The sequence below is a fragment of the Cricetulus griseus genome, chromosome 4 (assembly GCF_003668045.3).
Source record: "Cricetulus griseus strain 17A/GY chromosome 4, alternate assembly CriGri-PICRH-1.0, whole genome shotgun sequence".
NCBI classification, from domain to species: Eukaryota; Metazoa; Chordata; class Mammalia; order Rodentia; family Cricetidae; genus Cricetulus; species Cricetulus griseus.
Genome location: NC_048597.1, coordinates 68745970 through 68769791, shown reverse-complemented (window position 1 = coordinate 68769791; position 23822 = coordinate 68745970). Strand labels below are relative to the sequence as shown.

General features: G+C 41.0%; 1 protein-coding gene across 1 annotated transcript; it reads left to right on the top strand.

Moving 5' to 3' along the window:
• The first annotated feature begins 357 nt into the window (after positions 1–357).
• Positions 358–1491, top strand: B3gnt5 (UDP-GlcNAc:betaGal beta-1,3-N-acetylglucosaminyltransferase 5). Its single transcript, XM_035443587.1, has one exon. The coding sequence runs from the start codon at positions 358–360 to the stop codon at positions 1489–1491; it is 1134 nt and encodes a 377-aa protein (XP_035299478.1).
• Positions 1492–23822: the final 22331 nt, after the last annotated feature.

Here is a 23822-nt window from a genome sequence, read left to right as displayed (position 1 = left end):
ACAAGGAGTAATCTTTTTCTTTGTGGTAACTCAGTGACCCATTGACGTGTTGTTCTTTTGCTAGGGTCACAGTGCATGTTCATAGGCAGAACCACATGAAGCAACTGCACGAGGCTATACGCGGAACCTTGTGAGGAATGCCAGGGTGGACGAACTTGAATGTGTCGGGACCATCATTCTATAGCGCTCCATTCTTCTGCAATCCCAGGGAAATGTTGCTAGAAGAGAATATTCTGTGGAATGAAACCTTTTCGAATATTTTATGACCAATATGTATTAAGAAGCACATCTATTCCTCAAATACCAAGTGCTATCATTCTGAAGAAGCAAGCAGCCATTTACAACAGACCTGAGAACATGAAAATGTTTATGAGTGGCAGAAGAGTCAAAAGATGGAAATTTTTTCAGCTATTTGCCACTTGTTTTATATTAAGCTTCATGGTTTTCTGGGGTCCAATCAATAATCACATTTTGAACCATATGAAGTCCTACTCCTACAGATACCTCATAAACAGCTATGACTTTGTGAATCACTCCCTGTCTGTCAAGCACAGCTCCGAGCAACCTCACTACCAATACTTGATCAACCACAAAGAGAAGTGTCAGGCTCAAGATGTCCTCCTCTTACTCTTTATAAAGACTTCCCCTGCAAACTATGACCGACGTTCTGCAATCAGAAAAACGTGGGGCAATGAGAATTATGTTCAGTCCCAGCTTAGTGCCAACGTCAAAATTCTGTTTGCCTTAGGAACTCCTGCTCTACCGAAGGGAGAAGAACTGCAAAAGAAACTGATTTGGGAAGATCACGTGTACAAGGATATAATCCAGCAAGATTTTGTTGATTCTTTCTACAATCTGACTTTAAAATTGCTCCTTCAGTTCAGCTGGACAAACACCTTTTGCCCACATGCCAAATTCCTGATGAGTGCCGATGACGATATATTTATTCACATGCCAAACCTCATTGAATACCTTCAAGGGCTAGAGCACACTGGGGTTCGAGACTTTTGGATTGGTCATGTTCATCGTGGTAGCCCTCCTGTTAGGGATAAAAAAAGCAAGTACTATGTTCCTTATGCAATGTACCAATGGCCAGCTTACCCTGACTATACAGCTGGCGCTGCCTACGTCATCTCCAGTGATGTAGCTGCTAAAGTCTATGAGGCCTCACAGATGCTGAATTCCAGCCTGTACATAGATGACGTGTTCATGGGCCTCTGTGCCAATAAAATAGGGATAGTGCCACAGAACCATGTATTTTTTTCTGGGGAAGGTAAGGTTCCCTATCATCCCTGTATCTATGAAAAGATGATGACATCTCATGGACACTTACAAGATCTGCAGGACCTCTGGATGGAGGCTACAGATCCTAAAGTAAAGAACGTCTCAGAAGGTTTTTTTGGTCAAATATACTGCAGGTTAATTAAGATAGTTCTCTTCTGCAGACTGATTTATGGAAGTGCGTACCCTTGTAGGGCTGCATTTGCCTAATAGCACTTGAATGCTGCATTGTGTTCACTGTCACTGAGCCAAATGGGAGGAAAAGAAATCTGTAAACGTTTCTCTATACCCTAAGTGAAATGAACTGAAAGCAAAGAGATCATTTCAAATCCCAGGGGATTAAAACATGTCTTATTACAGAAACTAGTCAACCTAATGCCTAATCCAATGGTTTCAAATTTTAATAGACTTAGCTCATGAGCAAAGGCAAAAGTAAAGCAGAATTCAAGTTCTCACTTGGTGCCACATGTCCTCGAGGTCTGGAGAGCAGTTGGGTTGCCTTGGTATCAAAGTAACGGTCTGGGGGAAGTACCGAACAAATGGATAATGAGCATTTCCAAGAAATTAGTATATCTTTAGAACAAGCATTCCAATTTATTTTCATTACAGAGTACTTGGAGGGACTGGGAAGGGGTTATAGAAGAAAAGTATACCAATCTGAAAAAAGTTTCAACCTAATGGAGACATAGAGGAAAATGTCTACAGTCTTGTTATGGTTGAATCATTTGACACTGACATTCCTATAGCTATTTATCTAAAACATCCTGGAACCATTTAAAATATGGTTATGTCATTTTCTCAAATTTTTTTAAATATAAAATTTGAGAAAGTCATCAGCTCTGCCCTCATCAGGACTTTCTGAAGGCTTTCCCTAAAATTATCAAACTCTATAAAGAGAAATTATTTTCAACTCCAATAAGCTGATTTTAACCTAATGAACTATTCGATGGGTTTTAAAGCATTAAATATTGGCCTTTGCTTAAGGTAATTGTTTGAATAGTGCTCATTTAGAGGAATACAATAATGGAAGAAACTTAAAGGAAAGGCAGGGCTAAGGGTGTAACTCAGCAACCAGAAAGAAAAGGCAAAGATGCAATAACGGCCCCTTTTGCTTGTAACTTGTAATATGTTAGTTAGCCTGGAGTCCAAATCACAGCAGTAATTACTAAAATCAGCCCACCACTTGTCAACAAGTTCTCACAGGCCACAGATTTTGTTCTGAGTACAGACTTTTAACTTAAAAGTCTTTAATATGGTACCATGTCTAAATAATCCATTATTTAGCTAAATAACTATCAGTGATTATCTTCTCAGTATTTCAAACATTGAAGCAAAGCAGGAGTCATAGAGAAACTAACCAAGTGAGGCTGAAAGTTTTGGTAAAGCTGCATTCTTTGTAACCAGAGATTTGGCAGCTCGAATAAATACACTGATTTTTACAAAGTAGGATAAAAATAATGTGTCTGTAATGCCAACATTGTACCAGCATAGAAAGGACTAAGTGACATCCATTGATGGAGACATGCAATACAAGCCAAAACAATGACTTCAGAAAAAGCAGATGGGCCGATTAACAAACTTCAGACAGAGGCACCTGTTAGGAAAGCCCAGCTACCATTATCATGGTGTTGGGGAAAAAAAAAAAAAACTAAGAATTTCTCAGAATCCACAACTAAATGATACCTGTGTTTTTGCAGGTAGTTGTTTTAATGTTTACAGAAATCTTTGTGAATTTTTCTACCATAAGACTTGAGCCGCCTTTACACTGCTTGGGTCACTTCTTACTAACCTCAAAATGTGGTGTTAAACATTTAAGATAGTTATTTTTATGGTAGATTCAGGGTTTTAGATTATTACAGTTCAGATTTTTCTGATGGGTTTTTGGTTTGTTTGTTGTTTTTTTTTTTAAGAAACTAGAAAACAAAAGCTTGATTTGAAAAGCAGTCTCATAGTTAATCCTCACCAGTTGTCCCTTTGATAACTGCTGGCTTTGGGCTCTATGTGCCTGCTTCTCAACTTTGAGCTGATGAGAGTTGCCACCAGCTGCAAAACGTCATCTCTCTGTGGCCATTGGGGGTGGTCTTGTTTACACCCAGTACTTTATGAAGCAGTTATTTATTTGCTTCATTGAGCTCTCTTAAACTATGTGCATCCTTATTTTTGCTTAGAATAGAATGGAACTGGTTTGAAGTTAAAGGAAATCTGAAGGTACTTTTTGTCTTTTGGAGTTGTTAGATGATTCCAACATCACACCCAAAGGCCTGAGAAGTGTAACAACTGTTCTAACTTTTTTAAAAAAAGAGAAAAACCTTGGTGCTGAAATGCAGGGCTGTTTTCAAAATGGAAAACAAAATAGAAAATGAAAATAAACTATTGGCCCAGATAGTCAATTAAGTGAAAAAAAAAGTCTATGCACATATGCACAGTAATAATGCTAAAAATTTCTTACTTCTTGATTGGTTTGAGTCTTTTATTCAGCTATTAACTTTATACCAAAAGGTTAAGTCTTTTATTGCTTGAGTTTCGATCTTGTATGGCAAAATAATTAGGATGTCTAGAAAGTCTATGCTTTCCAATAAATAATTTAAAAACCATCAGTAATGTTTATTTAGACTCCCGTGTGGGTATCATTTTGCATATAATCACCTTCTTTTTGATATTGTCCTATTTGTGTTCACATTGCTGTTCTGCTCAGTTTAGAGCATTGTCAGGTCTTTATCTGACGGTCTGCTTCTGTGCTTGTGGGGAAATGCTGTTTCCTAATCACTTATCCAGAATGGCATGAAATAAAAAACATGCAGCCTAGTGCATGCCAGTTAAAGAGGTTAGACTCCATTCACTAGCTGAGTAATAGAAGAACTTGGAAGTATCTGCATCACTCAGGTGTAGCAGAATTTTGTACTTGGAAGACATGCCTGGATTATCTGTAGTTTGGACCAAAGTTATTTCATCACTTGGAAGAACCCATTAACTTAAAGTGAATTTTTGCAGTTTACCTGGATATCATAGCTACATTGAGAATGGGCCCTGTGATCTCTAAATGTGTCAATTCTCTTTCTTCCATAATGAGAGAGCTTTAGATGTCTCCCTCACTGTTCTTTCCTGACTGGAAAGGACATGTATCTGAATTCTGTGTCTGTACCAGAACAAGATTTAGTTAGCTCTCCTCACACTGTTCCTTTGCTCTGCACCTCAAATGCTGCCTCCAGTGTGGAACCTAAACTCTTGCACCTGGCTTTAGAGCCCCATCTCTTTATCCCCTGTAAAGTTTACTCTGTCCACTGCTGACATCATCAAAAATTCCTTTACTTTCTGTCCCTTGTGGTGCTGGGTTCCTTTGGCGAGAGCACTGTCTCTGTTTCAGGCAGCCAAAGGTGAATGCTCTGAAAAGCCCTGGTTGTAAGAATCTGGAAGAGGCAAGTCTGTGTTGATGACCCACACAAGGTCACTGCAAACCTCATGTAGGCACCTTTCCCCCTGCCAGGCCCCAGGGGAGGCATGGCACACTTCCAGTCCCCTCTGTATGTCGCTCTTAACCCGCTCCCATTTCCTCTAATGATCTACATGTCTCTGTGCAGAGACACACCTGATACTTTCCAAATCTGCCTTCTAGAGCCACAGCCACACCTGTGACAATGTCTACTAATTGTTCCATTTTTTTTCCCTTTGGCTAGTGTAAATTCTGACAGTAGAGACTCCATATCCAATTGCCTAGTAATGTTCTGGCAAAATACTCACCTATGAAAATATTGTTCAGAGCCCTTCATGGGTGCTTTCTGATGTCAACATTTGCTTACAGTACTTGAAACTTCTCGATTTATGCAATAAAATCTGAATGTTTCACTGTCGAACATACCTGTGTCTATAACTGAAGCACCAATAACTTTTTGTCAGTTATTTGTCAATCTAGACTATCAAGTTTAGACTATCAAGAGTCAATAAGGAAATTCGTATTAAATAATACGGCTAACACTGGTGATCCTAACATTAAGATGGTAAAACACAACAGCCGTGTACATTCTTTAATCTCATGATGAATTTGGCGAATTTTCTCTTAAATTTTCACAAAAGCATACACTTTTCATTAACTGCTTCACATTTTCCCTTTGTATTATGACAAATACGATTTAATGGTCTACTATAAATTAATACAATAATTCAACTAACCTAAATATGTGTGTGTTAGTCAGGGTTGCTATTGCTGTGATGAAACACAACTACCAAAACAACTGGGGAGGAAAGGGTTTGTTTGGCTTACACTTCCACAGCACTGTTCATCACTAAAGGAAGTCAAGACAGACACTTAAACAGAGCAGGAACCTGGAGGCAGGAGGCTGACTGCTGTTTACTGGCTTGGTCATTATGATTTGCTCGGACTGCTTTCTTATAGAACCTAGAATCACCAGCCCATGGGTGGTACCATCCGCAGTAGGCTGGGTTCTCCCCCCGTTAATCACTAATTAAGAGAATACTCTACAGGATAGCCTATAGCCCAATGTTTGTGGGGGCTTTTTCTTCTCAATTGAGGTTCCCTCCTCTCAGATGATTATTGCTTATGTCAAGTTGACATAAAACTATCCAGCACAACATTTAAGACTTTCACAATTATAAAAATAAAGTCTATATTTCAAGATAGAAAAATCCTAAAAGATAAATTTGTTTATGGAAAACAGCAGAATGTATCACTGCCAAGTGCTGCCACTAACATACTATGTTCAGAATTTCTCAAAATGGGCTATTCACTCTAACTCAAGGGATAGGTTTTATTTGCTTGCTTTAATTTACTATTTTATATGTGCACTATGATGTCTATAGTGTGTGTGTGTGTGTGTGTGTGTGTGTGTGTGTGTGTGTGTGTGTGTGTATGGGTGTGAGTGTTCTCATCTTTGAGTGCTGACATGCAGCATACATGGAGCTCAGAGACTGTCTTCAGTGCTGGTGTTCTTGCCTTCCTCAAAACTTGAGAGAGGACCTTTTGTTCATTACTGCATACAACAGTGCTGGCTCACAAGTTTCTTGAATTCTCCATTATCTGCCTCCAACTTTTTGCCTTAGGCATGATGAGGATTACAGGCGCCCACCATAGCATCCAGCATTATGTGGGATGTAATTCCTATTTTCATATGCACACAGCAAGAGTTTTGTTTATTGAGCCACCTCCACAGCTTCAGGGATACATTTTAGTTAAAAAACAACTTTTTTTTGCTTGAATATAACTTAAAAGTGAATGAATATAAGGTAAGAAGCCATTTTGGGAAATTTGTTAAGATCCAATCATAAAGCCTTGGGATAAAAGTAGTTCAAAGGTTATATTAAAGGAAGATAACTGAAAGAATGAATATATATATATATATATATATATATATATATATATATATATTATGGGAAATTTATTAGGCTGGCTTACAGAACATGGTCCAAGGAGTCCAACAATAGCTGTCTCAAAGCAGAAACCTGAGAATCCAGTACCTGCTGGGTTCACAGTCTCAGCAATCCCAATCTCTCACGGAAGTCCTAGAGAATTCCCAAGAGCTCCTGAGCTCTATGAAGTATTCACTTCTTCAGGGGTCCTGCATAGGCAAAGGAAAGCCTCTGAAACAAGATAGATGAACTTGCCAGTGAGAGTGAGGGTAGGGAGACAGAGAGGCACAGTTATATCCATCCATGTCCTTTTTTGTGGACTGCCACCATGTCTTAGTCAGTGTTCTACTACTGTGAACAGAGACCATGACCACAACAGCTCTTAGAAAGGAAAGCATTTAGTTGGGGCTGACTCGTGGTTTCAGAAGTTCATTCCATTGTCCTCATGGTGGGAAGCATGGCAGCTGCAGGTAGATGTTATAACTGAGAATTCTACATCCAAATCCACAGGCAGTGGGAAAAAGAAAGACTCTGAGCCTGGCATAGGCTCTTCAAACTGCAAAGCCCACCCTTAATGACACACTTCCTCCAACAAGGCCATACTTCCTAATCCTTTCAAACAGTGCCACTCCCCAATGACCAACCAACCATTCAAACCTATGAGTTTGTGGGCCATTCTCATTCAAATCACCATACACCAGATTTAGGGTGGATATTACTAGTTCAAATAATCTGAAATTAAGAAAATACTCCATAGCTATGCCTAGAACTTTAGGTTTTAGTTGAATCCAGATGCAGTTAATTTGACAACAAAGATTACCATCACAAGTCTACTCTTTATCAATTTGATACACAAACACATCACCTTATGTCATGCTTTATTTACAAAGGAAAACAATAACCAGTCATAATTTCACCCAATATGGTATGACTATTCTACATACTACTACAAATGAATAGGTGGCAAAATCCCTTGCTTAGTTTTTTTAATGTCTTATAATTTGATTGTAAAAATATAGATTCACATTTAACCACTAATATTATCTCAGTTGATGTTAAATAGAGAAAAGAAAATGCAAATACTAGTGTAAGATATGTGTATATGCGTTTACAAACAGCTCCTTAGCAAAAACAGGAAAGAAACACTGTCAGCTACAATCATTGTTTCTTCAAAACAATTTTCTAGTGTGTCACTTGGTGATAATGAGTAGAAATTGATTCTTGGATCCTGTCTATGGGAGAAACTGTACCATATACTGGACACTGATTCAAAAGCACAGACCACCTTCTGGAGAACCCAGTCCCAGATTTCCACATTCCTGTCCCCTAGTTGGCACTGTAACTGTGTCTTCAAAAAGCCATTCCACCATTGTGTCAAGCCAGCTGCTTAAGGATGGTCGAGAACATGACAAGACTAGAGGATCCATGAACATGGGCCTAATGTCTTCTTCTCTGGCTGCGAACTGAGTTCCTTGGTCAGAAGCAATATTTGTGGAATGCCATGGTGGTGGCTAAGGCATTCTGTAAGTCCATTGATGATAGTTTTGCCAGAAGCGTTATGTGCAGGAAAGACAAAATCCATAACCAAATGTAATATCTACTCTAATAAAAACAAAGTGCCACTCTTCCCATGAAGGGAACAGTCCAATACAGTCAATCTGTGACTAGGCTGATGGCTGGTCACCCCCAGGGAATGGTGCTCTGTAGGGGGCCCAATGTTGGTCTCTGCTGCTGGCAGATCTGGCACTCAGTAGCAGCTCTATCTAGGTCAGCTTCAGTGAGTGGAAGTACAATGTAATAGAATAATCTCCATCTCTGCCACCTGGCTATTCTGTTATAATCAATGATAAGGAAAGATGTTGACCATCTATGGATCAGGTCACCTTTTTGATTTTTGAATCCCTCCTCTGATGAAGTCTCCTTTTGATGAGCATTTACTAAAGCTGCACCAGGTGTGGGTGTTGCTGTGACTGACCTAATCGTGCTATTTCTGGAGGACTGCAGAGGGCTTGGGAACTTGATACCAGAAAAGGGGCTGAATGCTGGAAGCAGAGCTTAACTGGCTGTCTTAGTAGAAACTTGCAAGACAGTGCTGAGAGCAATGTAGACTGTGCAAACCCCCACTGAAGAAGTTTGAGAAGGAACAATACATTAGCCACTGGATGAGAGAGACTATTCTTGTCATATTTCAGAAAAGAACATGGCTGTTGTTTTCTGCCCTTGTTCTAAGAATTTGTCTAAGGCTAACTTTTAAAGTAATGGACTGAATTCTTTGGCTTAGGAGGATTCAAGACAGCCTAATATTGGCTTTGTTACATGTTTATAGGTTATCACTTCTATGCAGGTCTGCAACAACAACAAAGAAGAAATGAGATGGAAAGAAATACAAAACGAACAGCTTAAAGAGAAAGGCCACAGTTGCAGCCAAGGTGTGTAAAGAGATAAAGAGATTAAGGGAGGCCTGATCCATGGTGAAATACAGGGAAGAACACCCTCAGGCAAGACCCAGCCAGTTGACATTCCAACTTTTTCTGCTCTGAGAAAAGAACAACAAACAACAAGTGCTGCAAACATAACTCAAGGGGCCAGGGACCATCCCAAGGCCGCCACCAAACTTGGCAGTGTCATCTACATGATTAAAGGGGTTGTGGCATCTTTGCCCGTGGTTTCAGAGATCTGCTGAGGCCACATGTGTGGAAGGGGCATCCTTGCCTGGAGTCACATCTATAGGATTGAAGTCTGGTTTGAATTGGAGACCCCAAGATGTAGGAGACGCCAGAACTGTGGGCTACCTATCAAGGAGTGGTACACACAGAGCCAGGCCAAGAGAAAAATATATGTTGCAGGCAGCAAAAATCCCCTTTACATGAAGACACACACACACACACACACACACACACACACACACACACACACACACACACACACACGATTTGGCATTTGCTCTGCTGTGTTTTGGTCTTGCTTTGGTTTAGTATTTCCTTACCATACTCTCATTTCTCCCCATTGGAATGGTACTGTATATTCTATGCTACGATGTGTTAGAAATATGTAATTTGGTTTTTGATTTTACAGTGGGTTACAGCTAAGAGATTGCCTGGATTCTCAGAAAAGATTTTGGAGTTTTAAGCAGTTATGAGACGGCCAGGAGCCTATGGGGGACAGAACATAGAATGCGGCAGTTTGAATGAGAATGACCCATTGGTACAGATGTTTAAATACTTAGACCCCGGTTGGTGACATTGTTTGGGAGATTCAGTAGGTGGAGCCTTATTGGAGAAAGTACATCCCTGGAGATAAACTTTGAGAGTTTAAAGAAGCTGCAGAAGCCATTTGAGTTCACTTTCTATTTCCTGCTTGAGGTTAAAGATGTTATGGCCACCATGTGGGCCTGCCTGCTGCCATCTCTTCCCACTGCGGTTGACGGTGATGGACTCCTAGTCTTCCGGAACCAGAGCACAAATGAATCCTTTTCCCATTAGTCACCTTGGGAACGGTTGTCACAGCAATAGAAAAGCAAGCTGACACAGAAGTCACACAGCTATGAAGGTGATTACCACTAGAATAAACTTACGATTTTGTGTCTAAGGAAGTTTTGTTTGGGGTCTTTACCTTCTCAGTGCAGATTTTCTGAGCTACCTAAAATTCACACACCATTCACCAGAAATAGCATTAAATATATGTAAATTATATATCTTGGGAACTAAGAACCTTTAAAAATATTAAAAAGCAATAATCCATTTAATACTAACATTCGTTCTGGGATTTTTTTTTTTTTTTTTTTTTTTGCCTTGAGCAGCATAGCAAGTTCCTCATCTTGTTTTAGCTTTATATATATTTATATTTATGTTTTTTTAATTCTTTGAAAATTCTATACATTTTGAAGTGTATTTTGATCATACCCACCCCCCCACACACACACACTATGCTCATCCAGATACCTCAGCCCCAACTCCTTTCAGGAGATGCCCTCTTAGGCTTGCAGAAATACTTGGCACAGTTGTGTCATCCTGTGCCGCTGCTGCTCCATGCCAGACAGGCGAGATGGGGACCCAAAGGGGACTTCTCTGCCAATCAAGCTTAATGCACTGAGACACAGAAGAGCCTCTTGTGTGATGTGTGGGACTGCAGAAAGAACAGGCTAATACAGCGACTTTCACAATAGCCCACGAGGCACACCCACCACTCCCCTCCCCACCCAGATCTGGCTCTCTCGAACTCACAATACTGTAGCTGAGGTCGATCTTGTATTTTTGCTCCTCCTGCTTCAGACTCCCAAATTTCAGATTTTAGATTTAGATTTTTAGACTTCAGGCCTATCAACCAGGCTTACCGATTTAATTTTAAATTCCAGACAACCTACCAAACTGTGTTTACAATCACTGTTGTGAACTGTTATTGGGAACATTCCTATGGAATGGAAATGACACAAACATGGATGAGAGAGACCCTTGATGGAAATTCTTGGATAACTTCTAACTTAAAAGTAATTGGGGGCAAGTTCTATAGCTTCATCATCTCATCTATCACTGGACTAGTACAGTGGGTTAGAGGTAATCTATTAAAATACTTAGTACAAGAAAAGATTCAAAAGTAGACTTCTGGCTGCCCTTTAATACCGACTTTGCAATGATAAAGCGAAATACCACCAAGCCCTTAGCAAGCACAGGACAGTTGTTACCTGCTGTGTGACAGCACGGACTCCTGTTTCTCACTAACTGTAAGGTATTTTTCAAGTCACTCTTCTAGGCATCTGTTTTTGGGACAGGATGAAAGATGTATGACAATGGCTATGAAACACCTATCTGCTTATGATCTAAAACACCATGATGGGTACCACTAGTTTTGAGATTAAGACTGAATTGTAGCTGTTTGGGAAAACTTGAACTATACTTCCTGAAAGCTCTGAGGAAGAGAGCTTAGTTAAGTCAAAGCTCTCTTGTTAAGTAGTAGACCATTAAGACTGACCCTAGACAAAGCACTGATGATACTTGCTTGCTTTGTTAGCTGCTCTTGAGCTTCACTGACTTGTGAAGAGATACTGCCTCTAAGAACATCAGCCATGCTTACTTGTGGAATACTATGTATGCCTCTGAAGTCATCTGACTTAGAATTGCCTCCAAGACAAACTTGTGGCAATATACTATTTATGATTTATTAAAGCTTCCCTGAGGGTGCAGAAAGCAAATCTAGCCACAAGCCATAGAGCCAGAAAATGGTGATGCACACCTTTAATCCCAGAAGCCATCCTAGCTAGTCATAGAGCCAGGCAGTGGTGGCACACACCTTTAATTCCAGGACTCAAGAGACAAGCAGATCGATCTCTGTTAATTCAAGGCCACACTGAGCTACATGAAACCGATCCAATCCTAAAGAGAAACAGCTCACACCAAGGTGATCTCAGCACTTGGGAACCCATGCCTTTAATGCTAGGATTTCAGAGGTAGAAAAGGAAAAGGCAAGGAGTCTCATATGAAGATTGATTCTCCAGTCATGTTGAGGAGAGGCAGCAGTCTAGGATTGCAGTCTGAGGATTTGTGGAGCTAGCTGGATCACCCTTTCAGTCTGAGGTAGAGCTAGTATCCAGGTGCTTTGTTTATCTGACTCTCAGCTTGAACCCTCATACCTGTCTCTGGGTTTTATTATCTGTTTTGCATACACTGAAGGAGGACAGGTTGTTTGGTGAACTGCTGCTATAAGAGGAAGCAGTTCATAAATGACCTCATCTAGAAGGCCACCTAGATAGATGGGAGCCTTTATGATCATTTAGTCCTCAAGGGAAAGGATCGAGATGAAAGTAGCTGGGCCAGCTCTGGACAGACATTTCCCTCAACTCCAACTCCACTGCAGCCTCTCTGCTGTTAAACAGTGTCACTAACCAAGGTACAGCTTCAGCAGCACACCAAATATTGTTCCCTGTATCTTCTTAGCAAACTTATAAAATCTGAATGTTGTCTCTCCAAATATTTTGAATACATGATTTAAAATAAGTTGAAAACAATTTTTAAAAAGTAAAGGAGTTATTTCCTAGACTGAAGTAATTTTGTAAAATCTTTTTATTTTAATTTATTTAAAGAAATTATCAATCTTTTAAAAATAGATTTATGTATTTTATGTATATGAGTGCTGTGTTTGCATGTAGGTCTGCATTTAAGAGAGTGGGGCATCGGATCCCCTGATGGATGGTTGTGAGCCACCACGTGGTCGCTGGGAATTGAACTCAGGATCTCTGGAAGAGCAGCCAGTACTCTTAATCATTGACTCATATATTGAGATTTATCTCTCCAGCTCCCCAACTTTTTATTTATTTATTTATTATGTATACAACATTCTGCTTCTATGTATATCTGCACACCAGAAGAGGGCACCAGATCTTATAATCGATGGTTGTGAGCCTCCATGTGGTTGCTGGGAATTGAACTCAGGAAGAGCAGTTGGTGCTCTTATCCTCTGAGCCATCTCTCCAGCCCAACTTTTTTAATATATATTTTGAAAACTATCAATAACTAGTTTTCAGTTGACTATTAAAATTATTTTTTCCTTCCTAAAAAATAAAGAATAACCTTTGAATGAATAAAATTAGGTTTTTCCTCTTGCTCAGTAATTTTATGATGTTAAGAACATATAGAAAACACTCTCAGCTATAGCTCAGTGGTGCATGATAGTTTAAGGAATAATTTCCTGTCCATACGACTTTTATTGAAAAATTTTATACAATATCACGTAATCAAGCCTTCCCCTACCCCTCCTCCTCCCAGATCCTTCCCACCTCCCCACCCACCCAACTCCATAACTTTCTTTCTCTCTCTTAGGAAAGCAGAAAAATGAGGAAAGGCCTCCCAACCCTAACCAGGTAACTTTATGTGGTTGACATTGGTTTGCAACGGAACAATTAGTATTGTCCATATTGTTACCTATCTTAGAGGCAGGAACTGCTACAGTGAATGCTTCACCCACACACAGACAATAATAACAGAATGCTAAAGGCTAAGCATTTGCTTGCACTTGTAAATCAAATGATGAACTATATAAAGTCACTGAAAATGGGAAATAAGATGAAAAGGTGTGCTAAGTAAGAAGCATTGAATAATTACTAGATTTTTCTCTTCCAAGTGGTGGGTATGAGAGTATAGTGAGAAAGAAAAGAGATACCTCTGCATGTGAGTCCTTGTCCACCACTGTGACAAAATGCCCAAGATAATCCAATTAAAGGAGGGAGAGGGCTAGAGTGTGCTGGCACATGCCTATAGTCCAGAATGGGAGGTTGAGGCAGGAGGATGAGAACAGCCTGAATTATGTAATCAAATCCTGTCAAAGGAGGAGGGGAAGGAAGAGAGAAGCATGAGAAGGGCAGGAGGGGGGAGGAGGAGGAGGAGGAGGATCCTCTTTACTGTTGGAATTGCTGGGAGAGGAGCATCATCTCTCCCTCTCCAACTACCTCTTCCTTTCCTTCTCCCTCCCTCTTGCTCTCCCTTTCTGTCTCCCTCTCCTCTTTAATTTCTGTCCCTTCTCTCTTGGGTCTTATTCTTCCTCTTGCTCTCTCAGTGTAGAAACTACTTCCATGTCTATCTTGGGACCAGATTCCCAGCTAATCAGTCAGAGGTATTAATTAGTTCCTCTTAACCAACCCATTCCAGCCCTCTTTTTCCCACTTTCTGTTCCCATTGTCCAGGCCACTGCTGAAGCATTCATTGGGAAACTGGGTAATGACTCCATGTTTCCACAAACAGTATTACTTGTACAGCTAGGAACTTGTTCATGCAGTTCTCCTATCTCCAGTCCCAGTGAGCTTTAACTGGAGAGTCGGGTGGGGGATTCCAGGGAGAAAGTCAGAGGAAAAGCAAGGCATGAAGATATTTAATAGATGAAGGGCAGATTTCAGGAACAGGAATAATGGATCCTGAGATTTTCTGAAAACAGGAAATGATTCAAGAAACAGAAAAGAAAATGGATATTAAATACAGACTTTGCCTATTTCATATTTCCCCCCAGAGATTCTCATATCTAAGGTCTTAATGTTTCTATTAATACTGTTAACAATTACTTCAGTTTTCTTAGTGTTTAATTTTGATGAGTTAGACTAATCCTCAATACTACTTGTGATTTTTGTCATCTCAAACAGCTGACTGCATATTTTAACTATTATCCATAAGTCTGTAATTCTTCTGTTTGAAAACACCACAATGTGTGCTGGCCAAATTATTCTACCACTTTTCTTATTCCGCTCCCTCAGGGAAAACATAGTCTCAAAGCTGAGTATAATCACCACTTATTGTGGCCCTCTCAGCCAAGCAGGCAGAGCATCCATCTCACACAATCATTTCTTCAGAAGTTTTGATTCTCCTAAGAGTTCCAAATCCAGTTTGCTAAGCCTTCCTTTCTTCTGCTTCCTTGAGCCTTCGAACATGACCTCTAGCCCCATGTCACCTCAGTGTACTCTTTGCATCGTATGCATTCTTGTCACCATGCATGAATGTTGACAGTTCAGATTCCTGAACCCCAACCAGCCCTCCTTCATTGGAAACTCTGGTGGAACCCAAGGGTTTGCAGCTCAGGACTGTGACATGTTCTGAGAACTCTCCAATAAGCTCAGCTGGGGCAGCTTCAGAGATTCACTGGCTGTACGGTCAGCTCTCACACTGAGCAGACTTTGATACACACTAAAGGCTATGATTTCCACCTTTCTTATGTTTTGTTGACTATTTTCACACAGCAATGAAAATGTGCCAAACATATCAGAATCAAAACTAGCTTTCTAAAATAGTGTATCTGATATTCTGACTTTCCTGTACCCCAGCACTTCAGGGCCTTCCCTCTTGTTAGAGCATCGGTGAAACAATTTTGTGTAATTTAAAAACCAGCTTTTAGCCCGGCGGTGGTGGCATATTAGAAAGACAAACTTGTGTAGTCAATCCTAATTGCCAAGTGCCTCACAAACTGTGGAGCCCAGGGCAACTTCATACACATCACTTGGCTGCACTGCTGCCATGTCAACACTCAGTGGAGACCAACCAGAAGTAGGTCTGAAGTTTCAGTTTACCTAGGGGCAACACCTGACTCCAGGAGAGACCACAAGCTGGGACCACCTGGGCACCACCCAGGAACAAACATCCAAGGGGAAAGTTCGAAAGGAAATTCCTAATCTTCCAACCACTATAGGCAGGATTACCTGATGTCCCTCAGCCTAAGCACACGCCCATCCCCCTTTCCCAAGACACCCCTAGACAAATGTCAGCCAATCAGGGTCTTGAACCCTAAAAATCCCCTCACACCCAACCTCTACTGTGAGAAAAACTCTGCCTCACCTAGGCTGGGTACCCTCTGCTCTCAGCCACTGTGTCTGACAGATAGAGAGTCCGGGCTTGAGCTTGAATAAAGTCTCTTTGCTTTTGCATTCGGTATCCGGTCTCCTCGTTGGTTTTTGAGGGACTCCTCAATCTGGGCAAAACAAAAACCAGACATGCTCTCCTCACCTCTATAACAGGAGAAAATCCCACCTCATCATCATAAAGGAGGAGGCTCTTCATGTTCCTAAAATTTTACTAGTCCTAGTTTTTAATCCAGTACATCAGCTAGCATAAAACATGCAATCTGCTACAACATCTAAGAAAATTGTTTTGTTGGTTTTTTTTTTTAGAAAAGCAGTATGTTTGTCTTTAAAAAAATTACAGAAAACTAGCTCAGGGATCATTGTAATATTTAAATTTAAAAAATATACATTCTGGAAGATGAATATTCTACTTCATCCTCAAGTTCATTGGGAAGTTTTTCTTTCTGTTGCCATCTGCATCTTCTATTCCTCCATACAAAAGCTTTTCTATGTATGTAAGTTTACTAAAATGGACTTTTGGGGTGACAACAGCCACTGCCATATTTTGAGGATACCAGTCCTTGAATAAGTCTGATGTCCTTCCCATCAAGTCCCATCTCATTGGTATTAGCTTTCGAGCTAATAGGCATGGTTTGGTAACATTTTTGTCCTGGAAGCTAAGACAGTCTGAGCATGGAAGTATCCCCACTTCAAAACACTTAACTTATAGCACATTTCTGTGTAATGGCTTTGTTAGTGTTCCACTAAACTGTAAGGTCTATGAGTGATGTGGAAATGTGTCTGTTTCTGTTCACCATTGTATTCTTAGCATCAGTACAGTACGTGATGTACAAGGATACGCACAAATATTTGAAGAGAAATGAATGCCTTCTAGTTGGATCAGACCATGAAGGTCAGTTTACTAAGACATTTGGGCCAGGTGACTCAAAGCGCACCTGAGAACACAGAGCTTCTTAGACTGTTTAGTCTATCCTGGTTGTGGTGGTTTGAGAAAGAATGGCACCCACTGGCTCTTATATTTCAATGCTTAATCACCAGAAAGTCAAACTATTTGAGAAGGATTAGAACAAGAAAGAGGTGTGGGCTTGCTGAAGTAGGTGTGACCTTGTTGGAAGAAGTATGTCACTACAGAGGGGTGGGCTTTGAGGTTTCAAAAGCCCATGCTGGGCCAAGGCTTTCTTCTTTTCTGTCTCTCTCAGGATATAGAACTTTCAGCTCCTTCTCCAGCACCATGTCTGCCTGCATGCCACCATGCTTCCCTCCATGCTCTTAACCATGAAAAAAAAAAAGGACTAAACCACTAAAACTGTAAGCCAGCCCCAATTAAATGCTTTCTTTTCTAAGAGTTGTCATGGTCATGGTGTCTCTTCACAGCAATAGAACAGTAACTAAAGCACTGGTCAATAAACCCTACAGGAACCTTTCTAGGAAACAGGTAAATTCCCTCTCCTTCATCCCTTTCCCAGCCACAGGAAAAAACAAAAACAAAAAACCCCAGAAACATTACCTTTAGATCAACTCAAACAGGTGTTTCAGAATTCCTTGGTACTGAGCAACGTATACTCCTTGGCAGTGTCGAAGAATGTCACAGTGTCATTCAAGGCAATAGCAGGCTATGCTTGAAACTGGTAGGAAGCCAATATGTGATTCTTGTTTCACACCACATACAGACCTTTGAAAAGAAACACAGTGCCTTATGCACTTAATGTGGCAAGAGCTCAGGACCCTCTGAGCTCAAAGATCCTATGGGGTCTATAAGCAGTCTGCACAGGAAAAACCTGTTTAGAGACAGAATAAAGTTTAGAGGTTGCAGGGGCTATTCTTCTTTGACATCTTGAATACATCTGGAATTTGTGGTGATATGTTATTTATGACTTATTAAAGCTTGCCTGAGGATTCAGAAAGCAAAGTCAGCCTCAAGCTGTAGAGATCAGGCAGTGGTGGTACACATCTTTAATCTCAGGACTCAGGATTAAAAGGTAGACAGATCTCTGTTAGTTCAAGGCCACACTGAGCTACATGAAATATATCCAATCCTAAAGAGAAACAGCTCAGACAAAGATTATCTCAGCACTTAGGATCGCACGCCTTTAATCCCAGGACTCGTAGAAGTATTTAAGGCAGGAATAAGGTCTTGGAGCTGGAATTCATTCTCCAGCCACATTGAGGATGTAGAAAGACATTGAAGTCTCAGGATTCTCCAGCCACACTGAGGAGAGGCAGCCATCTGTGGCTTGGTGAGAGCTCAGGGAGACAGCATCAGCCCTTTCAGCCTGAGGTAGCAGTAAGAGCTAGTGGCCAACTGCTTTGCTTTTCTGATTTTCAGCCAAGCTTTAATAAATAATAAATATCACCACAATCCCCCCTTTTTTGTCTAATACAAAAAGAAGGCTACAACTAACATAAGAAAGACTTTATATAATAAGTACAATAAGTATATACAATATATACAGGGAATAAGCACATTAACAATGCCTAGTCCATTTCTATTTGACAAATTCAGAGAAAACATCTAGTCCATTTGTGCTTGACAAATTTGGAGAAAACACTTCAGGAATGCATCAAAACCCAAGCTGCTGGGTACACCTGTGTGGGGAACTGTTCTTGACTGGATCATTTGAGGTGGAAAGACCCATCCTAAATCTGGACCATTTGAAATGTGATCATCCACCTTAAACCTGGGACTCACCTTCTGGTGGCAGACGACATAAAGGGAAGAAGGAAACTTTTGCTTTTTGCCTGCTTGCCCTCACTCTTGCTGGCAAGTCTATTCCTTCGCCGGGATTAAAGCAATGGCTCTCAACATGTGGGTCATGACCCTTTGGGAAACTTCTATCTCCAAAAATATTTACATTACAATTCATAACAGTTGCAAAACTATAGTTATGAAGTAGCAACAAAATAATTTTATGTTGGGGGGCAGTCTCTGAAAGGGTTTTGGAGATCCTGGGCCAAAGAATACCACAAAAATCACAACACAACAGACTTTTATTGGGGAGGGGAGGATGCGAAATTTCTGTCTCTGAGTGGAGATGGAGACAGAGACACCCGCAGACCAGGTGATGATGGCGGGCTCTATAGAGGGGATATGGAGCAGTTACATAGGGAAAATATTGTGAGGGTGATAGTGGCAGTGATGGAAACTTGTCATATAAGGTAGGGGATAAGGGAGCACCAGGTTCTAGAATGTGGACATGAGGAACTGTATTAAAGGGTCACAGCATGAGGAAAGTTGAAAACCACTATATTAGAGCCTACTTTTGGGGGATTCTGGTGTATACTAAAGACCAGCTGAGACATCTGACCTCATGGATTGAACAATTACTGGATTCTTGGACTTCCCATCAGGAGATAGCCATTATTGGAACAGTCAGATCATAGCCTGTAAAGACACTCTAATAAATCCCACAGATAGATAGATAGATAGATAGATAGATAGATAGATAGATAGATAGATAGATAATAGATAGGTAGATAGATGTATTTTATCATACAAATACAGGGGTCACTGTCAATAAAACTATGAGGTAGACAAACTCAAACCAGTTCTACATGTGCATTCTTCTCGGAGAAATCACTAAATCAAGAAAATTAACCATGCATTATTGTCTTTTCCACTGAATGTAGTTGCTACATTTCCAGGAGAAAAAAAAATATTTCTAAGACCTGGTCCATTATTAAGAAATGCAGTTGGTAGCTTTATAGGCTTACCTGCTAGGTACCCAAATTGAACACAGAGTAGTTCATTAGTCAGTTAAACCTGGTCCCTACTGTTAGGACAAAAGGTTAAGGTGCCTATTTTAACATATCAAATCAGACAATAGCCACCAAGTTCTCCCTGCATCCCTCAGTCCCTACCTGTTACTAGGGAGGGACTCCTGGCTGGCATACCCCACCCTACCCTAAATTTCTCCAGTCCAGAGGCTAGGCTGCCTGATCCCCAACTGCCCTTCCCTACAAAATCCAGCCTGTTTTGGATTTCCAAACTAATAGGGCATCATGCTTCAGTACACACAATGAAAGCATTCTCCTACCACATGACATCTAGATCTGCAGAAAACAGTAAGCTGGAACCCTCTCAGTGACAATAGAGGAGAATGAAGTTAGGAAACAGCAGCTGACCCTCCAGCAAGCTCAGCACCAGCACTGGCTGCCAGCTAATGCTGCTAATCTGGTTGTTTCTAGAACAACTGTATTTCATTGACATTAAAATCCCTTTGACAATGGAATGATGTAAACAGCCAGGATGCATGCCCCAGGCTTGGGGTAGAAAGCAGCTGTGAGGATGGAGCACGGCTGACTCATGGCTCAATAACTGCTCCAGAAGCCAGCCACTGAATATCCTGTGTAGGAACTGTCCCTAGAGAAGTTGTCTCCAAAGAACCCCAGGGAATCCCAGGTGCTCTCAGTGTCATCCCTGCACTGCAGGCATCATTGGGTCTCAAATCAGAGACAGCTGACTAAAACACGGATTCCTCCACATCATCTGATAGCTTGAGCCATCTTTATTCATACTTTAACAGAGGTTTTTCTACCAGGCTTATATGAACAGTTTTATTATTGGCTCCTATTTTTTACTTCTAAGAAATACATCATAATCATTATAAAAGCACCCATTGTCCCCCTTTATGTGTTCCCAAATACACTTTCCCACCCCCTTATTCTGGACATAGAGTTCAGTATTTTTTCAGGTCTTAAGGAAATATCGAGCCAGACACATCCTGCTCTTGCAGCACTTAACGTCAGCTGGCAGCTACTTGTGGTCGCAAAGTTAAAAAGTAATAGACATGGCTATAATGCTTTAAGGACAACAGTATTCCAACCCAAACAATTCCTTCATGTCTGTAAGATATGCTCTTATACAGTTCCCTTTTCTACAAGAAAGGGAATACCATACTTCTTCCACTAATGTAAGTTCCTGTGTATGATAAAGATGGATCTTTGTAACACAATAAATAAAAGGACTCAGAGACAGATATTGGGGTTCAAACTTCAAGTTGAAAATCAGAAAAGCAAAGCAGCTGATCACTAGCTCTTACCACTACCTCAAGCTGACTGGACTGATCCTGCTGCCTCTCCTCAGCATGGCTAGAGAATCCTGAGACTGAATGTCTTCCTATCCTCAATGTGGCTGAAGGATGAATGCCTGATACTGACTATTGAAGACCCTGCTTCTATCTTTTATACCCCTCTAGTGCTGGGATTAAAGGCATGTGATCCCAGGTGCTGAGATCATCTTTGTCTGAGCTGTTTCTCTTCAGGACTGGACCAATCTTGTGTAGATCTGGGTGGCCTTGGACTCTCAGAGATCTGTCCACCTCTTAATCCTGAGTCCTAGGATTAAAGGTGTGTACCACCACCTCCTAGGTTCTGGCTGCTGGGATTAAAGGTGTGTGCCTGGCTTCTATAGCTTGAGGCTGACTTTGCTTTCTGAATCCTCAGGCAAGCTTTAATAAATCATAAATAATATACCATCACAGATCTTTCCATCCCATATTTTGCATTGCATTCCTCCCCACTGGATCATACCAGATCCTACCACTGATTCTATATGCTTGGTGTCCAGGGAACTTACTGTCAACAGTTGGCACTGTGAGTATTCCTGAGGCTTTTCCACCTCTTCTGTGTACGCATGCCATACTCTCCTTTCCAAAACTGTGAGACATGGTTGATGTTCCAAGTGTTGTTCTCTCATATGTACCTATTACTTCCTGCCACTGCAATTCTATGAGTCTCCTTCTCCAAGAGGTGGTTCTATCTATCTTTTCCTTAGAACAATTATGAAAGTGAGACCCATTAATTCTAACTGTGTCCATTGAGTCAGGAAAGTTCCCAGGATTAGGAGTTGTGGCTAGCAATTCCAGATAAGAAAATTCAGAAGCATTAGCCTCCTGCTGATTCTAAGGGGAAAATATTTGAGAAAGAACAGAATTTCTAGGGGGAAATTACAGCTGTTGCTGAAAGATTCAGGCTTTGACGCTGATCGGCTCTACCTCTTTAAGAGACAGACCCTGCCCCCTGACAACAGTCAGGGCACGCACAAGAAAATGTCCTATGTCATCACCATGTCACCTGCCACGCATGAGGACTCTGGGCATGCATGGAACCTGAATGCACATGCGCAGTCTTCCCTTTAAAAGCTCCAACTTTCCTGCTTCACTCTCTCTCTCTCTGCTTCCTCTCTCTCTGCTCACTCCTTCTCTGTTCTTCTCTTCTCCTACCTATGAGCTCTCTCTGCCTCTCTATGGCGCCAGCCATGGCAGTCAGCCATTACCCCTGTTCCTCTTCTCTCTTAGTCTGCTGACTCTGCCGGGCCATATAATAAACTAGTTAACATGTCTCATCTTGCAGCTTTCTCTTTTCCTCTTTTTAAATAAAAACATAACAGTTGCACGTGTGACTGACAAAGTGAAACTAAAAGTCGCCAAAAGAACAATATGAGAGAGGAAAGAGCCTGCAAGTTGCATGAATTTTGCAAATTCCTAAGCTGTCCTGTGGTCTACTGGTGTTGGCCAAGTGAGAATCCATTTCTCCTGGTGCCTTGCCCCAAGGAAACCTGTTGGGCAGGTAGTCATATGCTGATCCGAGACTAGGCTGTGTAATTCCCAGCATAAAGTTATATTCATAAGAGAGGGGTTGGCTGCAAGGCAGATCCATGTGTTGACACATATACAGAGACACCCTAAGTTCATTAAGGCCCTGTCTATATTTTAGGCCCATTTGTCTCTACCTGTAATGTCCATAACAATCATCTGAGGCTTGTCTTTGAATACTCGCTTCGTTAGGGTTTCTATTGCTGTGAAGAGACATGACGACTACGGCAACTCTTATAAATGAAAACATTTAATTGGCGTGTATTTCTTATAGTTTCAGGAGTTTAGTCCATTATAATCATAGAAGGACATGGTGGTGTGCAGGCAGACATGGTGCTGGAGAGGGAGCTCAGAGTTCTGCACCTTAATCTGTAGGCAGCCGAAGGAGAGACTCTGTGTACCATACCAGGTGTAGCTTGAGCATATGAGACTATAAAGCCTGTCCCCATAGTGACATACTTCTTCCAACAAGGCCACACCCCTAGAAATGCCACTCCCTATGGCCAAGCATTCAAACACAGGAGTCTATGGAGCCATCCCTATCCAACCACCACAGATACTGATTCTGGTTCTGTGGTAGAGGCTGAGATACTCTACTTCCAATGTGTTTGCACTTGTGTGACATCTGTGCTGCAGGATAGAGAATCACACATTAGTGAGCAAATCTCTCATCTAGGAAGCTGCCTCAGAATAGCTCACAAAGGAAGTCTAAAGGAGACTCAGCCCTCAGGAGACAAGAATGTTAGAGAAACTCACTAGTAAAAAACAAGAAGGGACTGTGTTGTTTTTTTTTTTTTTTGAAAGAGATGACTTCACATTTCTTAATTTGTAATAAACTAAATCTATAAGGACTTAGAATTGAATACTGACTCATACCAGGAAGACAGACCAGGAATCTCCTTAATTCTGTTATACAAATTGTAAAAATTCATATTCTTTTTACACATTTTATATTTACAACTCTTGGGACTTGAGAAAGGACAAAGCTTTTGTCAGTTCTGTATGGTAACAGATCTAACACTAGCCAATTTCCCCAACCTAAAGTATTGCTGTAGTTACTGCTGGTTTTTCTGATTTCCCCCCATCCATGCATGTGATCCTCAGGGACAAGACATAAAGTGACTGATGCCCCTTAATTTGGTGAATGAATCATCCATATGACTTTTCCTACTTGGCAGCTGACTCCATCAGAGCAGCCCAAGAGTCTTTGACACCCCTGAACCTTCTCTCTCACCTGTATGCTTTAGCAACTTCCG

Bases quoted from the DNA above. Each gene is read 5' to 3' on its own strand.
- B3gnt5 (XM_035443587.1), top strand. From the start codon at position 358: ATGAAAATGTTTATGAGTGGCAGAAGAGTCAAAAGATGGAAATTTTTT.